We start from the raw sequence: 8379 nt of genomic DNA on the forward strand, positions 1-8379 counted from the left end.
ACGGCACAACAAACAAATCAAGCCAGGTCCATCGTTTTAGGGTCCCCTTGAAACATTTCTACTATGTTCAATCAAGAGAATTAGATACACCATATGGCCTATATCATGATGGAAGATATACACTACATTTTTCAATTACAGATCAGGCTTTTCCCAAGAAAGTGAACTCCATTCTCTGCGCACTACTTTGACAGCAGCGCCGCCTTGTGGTCATGAAAATATTACTAAAGCTGAAAGGTTTTTTTCTCCTTTACTTTCTGTTTTACTCACTTGAACCAATCCTGGAGGGCCGGTGTCTTGGAGAGTTTAGCTCCAACCCTAATCAAACACCTGAACCAGCTAATCAAGCTCTTACTATATATACTAGAACAGGGGTGCTCAACCCTGTTCCTGGAGATCTACCTTCCTGCAGATTTCAGTTACTACCCATATCAAACACACCTGAGCCAATTAATTAGGACCTGAACACCACTTGATAATTACAGGCAGGTGTGTTTGATATGGGTAGCAACTGAAATCTGCAGGAAGGTAGATCTCCAGGAACAGGGTTGAGCACCCCTGTTCTAGAAACTTCCTTGCAGGTGTGTTGAGGCAAGTTGAAGCTAAACTCAGCAGGACACCGGCCTTCAGGACCAAGTTTGGACATCCCTGTCTTAGAACTAAAAGATTCTATCTGACATTTTTGTCAAAATTGAGTTATTAAAATATTCTTATTAAATGACAACTTATTTACATTATGTGATGTTTTTTAATAAGTTGTTTACATTTTAAGACTTTTTATTTAAAAATTAAGTGTTACACACACACTGTTTACTATGGAATGTGAAAACTTTGAAGCTCAATATCTCAAAATCATTCAGAACGCAAATACAATACAATTCCAAATTGTTGAAAGGTAATTTGCTCACCGTTTATTGCAGAAGCAGCACTGCAAGACACTTATGACTTTAACAAACACAACTCAGAAGCTGTAATTGACCTAAACATAAAATAAAAAAAATAATCAGCTTATTTTATTCATTTTATTTTATTTTATTAAACTGTAAAATATAAAATCTAAAATCTAAACTGAGTGAGAGTGTATGGGTGTTTCCCAGTACTGTTACATAAAACTTTTGCTGGATAAGTTGGCGGTTGTTTCCGCTGTGGTGACCCCTAATTAATAAAGAGACTAGGCTGAAGGAAAATAAATGAATGTTTAAATTCATCCCATATGGATTTTGTTTGTAACAATTTTGCAGAAATCATTTTAATATGTAGGCATCAGTAAACTTAAGAGCAAAACATTACTGGTGTGATTATATTTTTAGCACTGAATATAATCAGTGCTAAAAATATAAAGAGATGTAATTCAGGCCAGCACTATAATTGGATGTCATGGCTATAGTGTATATTCCCTTACAGCTCAGCTGCCGAGGGTTCTTTTAAAGAATATGATAATCCTTTGCCAGGCATCCACCTGTGCCTCTGAATGAGCTTTGGGTTCCCCGCCAAACAAAACCGGTTGCTCAAGTACGCCATGAAATGCAGCCAGACAAAATGGCATGTAGGGCACCTCGATAAAGTGACCAGCTTTTTCATACTTCACCAGCTCATAGTTGTTTTTCCCATGTGCTTTGAGCCTGTCGCATGCTAACTTTGCATGATAGACGCTCCGCCAGTTCATGTCAGCTTCTGAAGCGATGAACATGAAACTAGCAGAGGCACGCTCGATGGGAATAACAGTAGGAAGACCTTCTTTAGACATCGGGTCATTCACAACCTCTAGCATGTCTACGAGGCCTAATGCTGTCATTTTCTTTTTCTTAAAGTCAAGCGTGAGAGGTGGAATGTACATGTCTTTGTAGTAGAGCGGGATCAGGCTGTTGGCATTGCATCCGTTGATCCAAACAGCAGCTGTTATGTCCGGCAGAAACGTTGACATGGACAAAGCGAGATCTCCACTCTTTGATATGGACAGAAGGCCGATTTTTTGACCTTTCACCTGAGTAAAAAACAGATCAACTTTGTGATGATGTCCCGTTAAAATAATTTGATTATGATTTTGAATGCTCATACATCAGTACTAACCTCTGGCTGTCGGCGTAGGAAATCTAGACCTTCTTCAAAGTACTCCAGGTGAAATTTGTCAGCTTTTTTGGGTAAATCCTGGTAGTTTTGGTAGGCCAAGGCTAAAACTGCAAAGCCTCTCTTTGCCAGCAGAGCTGCTCTCAACTCAAAAGGACCTCCTTTAAGTATGTAAGTATCCAAAATCCCAGGAAATGGTCCATTACCTGAAAAAAAAAGTGTAATACCTGCAATAAAAACTCATTTAGATAACCTCAGGCTCAGTGGCGTAGCGCAAAATGCGGAGGCCCCCCCTACAGGGATTACTGACGGGCCCCCTGATGAAGGGGGAGGGGACAACGCGGGGAAGCGATCACAAATTGAGCAGCGGGGAAGGGAGGCGGGGTGGAACGACAACGCGGGGAAGCCTTCACAAACTGAGGAGCGATCACAAACCGAAACCGGCAAGAGCGTCAAAGTAGCCAGAAGTCATTAATTTTCTATGGGAACCGGCGGCGAGGAACAGCGCGGCACGTCTTCTCCGGTGTGAGCGTCGAGGACAGTTGAAATCAAGTCAACTATATGGTATGAGCTATGACGCGGTTAGGCGGCAAGCAATCAGAATGAAGTAGTCCACCGCTTTATAGGAGTTTAGAGAACACAGACCTGTGAACTTTGGTTCCGACCACAGTTGTTCCAAAGAGTTTAATTATTGCCAGGGCCAGCGCGTCCTTAGAGGCGACCTATTCGTCCGCTTAGGGCGGCAGAATAGAGAGGGCGGCGTCCCCGACACTATCCTTACCTCTCGCGCCCTCAGGTATATCCACGTCTAGGGCGTCGTCTGCCACATTACCCTCACCACCTGCGCCCTCAGTTATACCCGCGTCTAGGACGGCAGAATAGAGAGCGCGTCTAGGACGGCAGAAGAGAGAGGGCATTTAGGACGGCAGAATAGAGATCGCGTCTAGGACGGCAGGAGAGAGAGGGCAGAATAGAGGTCGCGTCTAGGACGGCAGAAGAGAGAGGGCAGAATAGAGGTCGCGTTTAGGACGGCAGAAGAGAGAGGGCAGAATAGAGGTCGCGTCTAGGACGGCAGAAGAGAGAGGGCGTCTAGGACGGCAGAATAGAGGTCGCGTCTAGGACGGCAGAAGAGAGAGGGCAGAACAGAGGTCGCGTCTAGGACGGCAGAAGAGAGAGCGCGTCTACGATGGTAGAATAGAGAGCGCATCCAGGACGGCAGAATAGAGAGCGCGTCTAGGACGGCAGAATAGAGAGCGCGTCTAGGATGGCAGAATAGAGAGCGCGTCTACGATGGCAGAATAGAGAGGGCGGCGTCCGTGACACTACCCTCACCACCCGCGCCCTGTTATATCTGCGTCAAGGACGGCAGAATAGAGAGGGCGACTTTCTCTTCAAAGTTGAGGGCGGCGTTACCGTCCTTTGCCTGGAGCGGCAGTTCAGCTTGCTCCGGCCCTGATTATTGCGGTTGCCAAATTATCAATTATTTAAAATCGCGACGACGCAGGGCCCTCTAATCACGCAGGGCCCCCCTGCGGTGCATGCCCTGCGGGCCCGTCTGCTACGCCACTGCTCAGGCTGTGGCATAGCTGTAAATGACACATCCCCATTTTCAGCACAGCAAGGCAATGCCCTAAACATTCATATCTGTTACCTGACTATTATAAGATATTATAAGACTATATATAACTTATTAAAAAGAGACTGTAATGAGTTTTGGGGCAGCACGGTGGCACAGTGGGTAGCACAATCGCCTCTCAGCAATAAGGTCACTGGTTAGAGCAGGGGTCACCAATCTCGGTCCTGGAGGGCCAGTGTCCCTGCAGGGTTTTGTTCCAACTTGCCTCAACACATTTGCCTGGATGTTTCAAGTATACCTAGTAAGACTTTGATTAACTTGTTCAGACGTGTGTAATTAGAGTTGGAGCTAAAATCTGAAGGACACCAGCCCTCCAGGAACAAGTTTGGTGGCCCCTGGGTTAGAGCCTCGGCTCTAAACACATGGGCTATAGGTGCATTGGATGAACTAAATTGGCCGTAGTGTAATAGAGTGTGCTTGAATGAGAGTGTATGGGTGTTTCCCAATATTGGGGTGAGGTGACCTCTGAAATAGAGACTTAGTCAAAGGAGAATTAATGAATGATTTTAAAACTGTGTCTGGTGCTAATGTTGGCTTAAGTGACAGAGAGATGAAAGAGACAGCATAATAATGCAAATAACTGACCAGTGGGCATAAAAAGAGTCCCTCTGATCCTTCCTTCGGTGACAAGACTTCTCCGGACACCCTCGCTCAGGCAGTGTCTCTCGTTGGTCACTTTGGCCAGGACTTTCTCATCCTCACCGACAACCTCAATGTCAACAAGAGCTGGACGCGTCACATCTTTCAGCTTGAACTTGCAGCTTAATAGATCTGCTTTCAGAGCCCAGAATAAACCCATCGGTTCCACTCCAGAAAAGCTCCCGCCAGCAGAAGAGTCGCGCTTGAGGTCAATTTGGCCATTGTCATCTGCTAGGTAGATCGCTGAAGCCTTGAAATCACGTCCACCTTCATCCGTGATTTTGGAGCGCAGATTCACACGTTGATGTGGATTTAAGCCGCTCACCATCACATGCACCGGGTCTTCGAATGAGCACTTGTAACTGGGCAGAAGCTTGATGCTGACTCCTGAACTGTAGTGCACCTTCGCAAGGGATCTTGCAAAAGGCATAAAGGCAAATTTCAGTGCTGCATACATGTTATCCCTGTGATCACTGCAGGATACTGCTTAGAAAGATGATTTCAAAGAGCTTCTTAAAGCATCTTTGGACTCGAATCAGTCACAAGATCAGTTTTATATTTATGTAGACTTTGAACTGTCAGATCTCAAATTACATATCTGCGAGCAATTTAAAAATGGCATGTGATTTTGATACGGATGAAGTAACCTGACTACAGCTGAGGTCAGAATTATTAGCCCTCCTGTATATTTTCCCCTCAATTTCTGTTTAACGGAGAGAAAAACATTTCTAAACATAATAGCTTTTAATAACTCATTTCTAATAACTGGTTTATTTTGTCTTTGCCACGATGACAGTAAATAATATTAGACTAGATATTCTTCAAGATACTAGTATTCAGCTTAAAGTGACATTCAATGCATAACCGCTTGGTCCTGGGACACAAAGCGGTTGTGGATAGGGCTCTAAGGCAGGCTCATCCAGTTCGGAGAGGTTTTCGAGGAAATTTAAGTGTGAACTTTGCTTATCGACTGATACAGGATTGAGCGGCTCACAAACAAACAGTTCCTCTGAATCAATGAACTCTACTTCAAGATCCGATTTATCGGCTGCAGGGTTGCTTCGGCTTTCTGGCGCGTCACTTTCAATGAAGTTTCGCTGCTCAGCAAGGATTGTTAATTTCCTCAAGAAGTCTCTGCTTGGCCTGATAAATCTTTTTTTCTTTTTTTTTTGTACATTCAGTTAAATAAACTTTGGCATTCATTTAGTTGCTCAAGCGTAAAACAAGACAAAAAACCTGCTGCCAGCTAGTGTTTCAGAAGTGTTATTGCAGAACAACACAAACAGCAGGCGGAAGTATATATGACAATGTGCAAGGCATGCAGAAGTATATATCAGCCTTGAGAGCCACGGCGAGGGCTATGCGACCGCATGAAGGCTACGCCGCAGCATACATGTGCGCTTGACGCAGAAGCATAAATCAGCCTTACCTGCACGTCACAATGACGCGTACCGCAAGCTCTGTGATACCATCGACTTGGTAGGGCTGACGAGTGTGTGTGGGACCAAGAGCCGCGTGAACCCATTGGACTGAGTGTTTACAATATTGGAGTCCCGTAAAGGAGCTTCAGATGGAAACTGTTGAAAACTTTGCGTCCATCTACACCGTCTGACTTTCACACTAGTGGTGTTCTCGCTCAATTGCAGTCAGTGCAACTCTGATTCCGAATGCATTCCACGGTTGCCACAGCACCGAAGTTACAACATGGCGGAGATCAGGATTTTAAAAAAGTACATGCATCTAATGATCGATCTGTCATCAAAATGCAATATTACAGATCATTAATTCAGTGAGTTTTACATCGCACTGTAATACTCGATACTCTTTAATGTAAATGTCAGCATAGTGGTCGTACTTAGTCCTAGTTATTTTGATAATGTCTGTTTTCTGCTAACTTGTAGTACAATGAATTAGCTAACGCTTGCTACAGTATAGATGAAGTGTACCGAATTGGATAAAATGACAGGCTAATATTGCAGCATGCTAATAATAATTCCCCCCTGAGAATTCTCTGATAATGTGATGTCGCACATATGACAATAAATGTCATAATACACTTTTACCTCACTCATAAATTTTTATGCTTCAGATTGTTTTAATTGATGTTGTTGTATTAACCCAGTTAGATTACATTAAGTTCATTACACCTCAAGCCTCTGCTTTGGTTAATAACAACAACAGACGACAATGTGAGTTCACTCTCAAAAATAAAGGTACGCCAGCTGTCACTGGGGTGGTACCTTTTCGAAAGGTACACATTTGTACCTAAAGGGTTCATATTAATACCTCAAGGGTATAGATTAGTACCTAAAAAGTACAAAAGTGTTCCTTTTAAAATACTTAGGTACTAATATGAATGGTACCCCAGTAACAGCAAGTACCTTTATTTCTGAGAGAGTGTAGATGTATTGTTAAAAAACCATCATTTCAACTAAAGTAGAGAAGAGAGAGAGTGAATTATTGTAAGTCTGCTCCACAATAACTGCTCTTAAGTAATGCATTGAGAATAATAGTAAACTTATGTTTAGGAAAGCTTTGCTCATTAATAGTAATCACGCAACGTGCTGTTCGACTCTCTCATTGGCTGGCTCGAGTGTCTTGAATATTCATTAGCCACGCAACTGGACATCGGCACGTTTCAATTAATATTCATGAGATGGGCTTTCAGAGCAGATAGATCGTCTCCACGGGCGGACTGTTATGGCGGAACCTTCATCGCGGAGAGAGGATGAAGAATGGCAGGATTTTAACGAATTTAAGGGCGGAACGGGACGGAATTTGGATGTTAGCGCGGAGGAGACGCGGCTGTCGCTGCTGCTGCTGCTGGACGAGCTTTCAGACGCCGAGAGCGCGCTTCAGACGGGCGCGTTCACGTCCACACACTTCGACGAGAACCTACAGCTGTGCTTTCAAGATGTGCACTCGAAAACGGACGCAGGAAATGAACTGACGTCTTTAAACGAGGAGACGACGCTAAAATGCGACGAGTAAGTGAATAAACGCATACATTACTGTAAAAATGTACCGTGCTGCTGTTTCATTGGCGTCAATGATGTCAGACGCGACATAACAGCGTAACGTTACTTCTAATGAATACATGCTGCACCGTAAACATTTAATTGCGTTTTTTTTTGTCTTGTACACTGCTTTGTTTACGTTGATGTTCAGCAGGAGTTTGATTATTAGTGTTAAATGTCGTCATCATGAAGAATTCCTGAGCATCAGTCGAGGTCACGTGACTGGGGATGTTGTTGTTTACTATGTCATGCGTTTTCAGAGACAAACAAACTACACTGAAGCATTAGTAACCATGCTAGTCATATAGCTACATGATTTACAAAAGAAATGTTTTGGACACTTAAGAAACTGACATAATCTCATCAAGTTATAATAATCAAAAGTGTCTATTTGTGAACATTTCTGTGTATTCTGAATATTTCTGTGAATTTCTATTTATTGGTATCTCTGGACTGGGCATCTGGGGTTGGTGGTTCCCACTTTTAACAATGGGCACCGGAGTGTGTGCTCCCAACTATAGGGGGATCACACTCCTCAGCCTCCTGGGGAAGGTCTATGGCAGGGTGCTGAAGAGGGTGATCCGGCCGATGGTTGAACCTAGGATCCAGGAGGAACAATGCGGTTTTCGTCCTGGCCGTGGCACACTGGACTAGCTCTATACCCTTACCAGGGTGCTCGAGGGTTCATGGGTGTATGCCCAACCAGTCCACATGTGTTTTGTGGACTTGGAGAAGGCGTTCGACAGTGTCCCTCATGGCATTCTGTGGAGGGTGCTCTGTTAATGGCCGTCTAGTCCCTGTATGAACAGAGGAGGAGTTTGGTCCACGTTGCCGGCAATAAGTCAGACTTGTTTCCAGTGCATGTTGGACTCCGGCAGGGCTGCCCCTTGTCACCAATTCTGTTCATAATTTTTATGGACAGAATTTTAGGGCGCATCCTTGGGCTGGAGGAGTCTGGTTCTGGGACCACAGGATTTCATCTCTGTTATTCGCAGACAGTGTTGTTCTGCTGGCTTCATC

The 8379-nt window shown here is 44.1% G+C and overlaps 2 protein-coding genes across 5 annotated transcripts in view; one reads left to right on the forward strand and one right to left on the reverse strand.

Annotated features, from left to right (window-relative positions):
• Positions 1–885: 885 nt before the first annotated feature.
• On the reverse strand, positions 886–4810 carry acot22 (acyl-CoA thioesterase 22). Its single transcript, NM_001256219.1, has 3 exons — positions 4289–4810; positions 2071–2273; positions 886–1984 (listed from the first exon to the last, which is right to left on the reverse strand). Exons 1-3 carry the CDS (start codon positions 4797–4799, stop codon positions 1406–1408), a joined length of 1293 nt encoding a protein of 430 aa, NP_001243148.1. The 5' UTR covers positions 4800–4810; the 3' UTR covers positions 886–1405.
• A 2185-nt stretch (positions 4811–6995) lies between these two features.
• The window catches only part of fez2a (fasciculation and elongation protein zeta 2a), a 17764-nt gene continuing 16380 nt past the window's right edge, over positions 6996–8379 (forward strand). For all 4 annotated transcript variants that reach the window (XR_015510812.1, XR_015510813.1, XM_087286439.1 and 1 more), the window contains exon 1: positions 6996–7329. Coding sequence is in view for 2 of the 4 variants with exons in the window: in XM_087286439.1 (XP_087142565.1) it covers positions 7043–7329 (287 nt within the window). In the remaining 2 variants the exon portion in view is untranslated. The remainder of the gene's footprint in view (positions 7330–8379) is intronic.

Source organism: Danio rerio, chromosome 16 (genome assembly GCF_052040795.2).
Source record: "Danio rerio strain M-AB ecotype USA chromosome 16, GRCz13ab, whole genome shotgun sequence".
Taxonomy (NCBI): domain Eukaryota; kingdom Metazoa; phylum Chordata; class Actinopteri; order Cypriniformes; family Danionidae; genus Danio; species Danio rerio.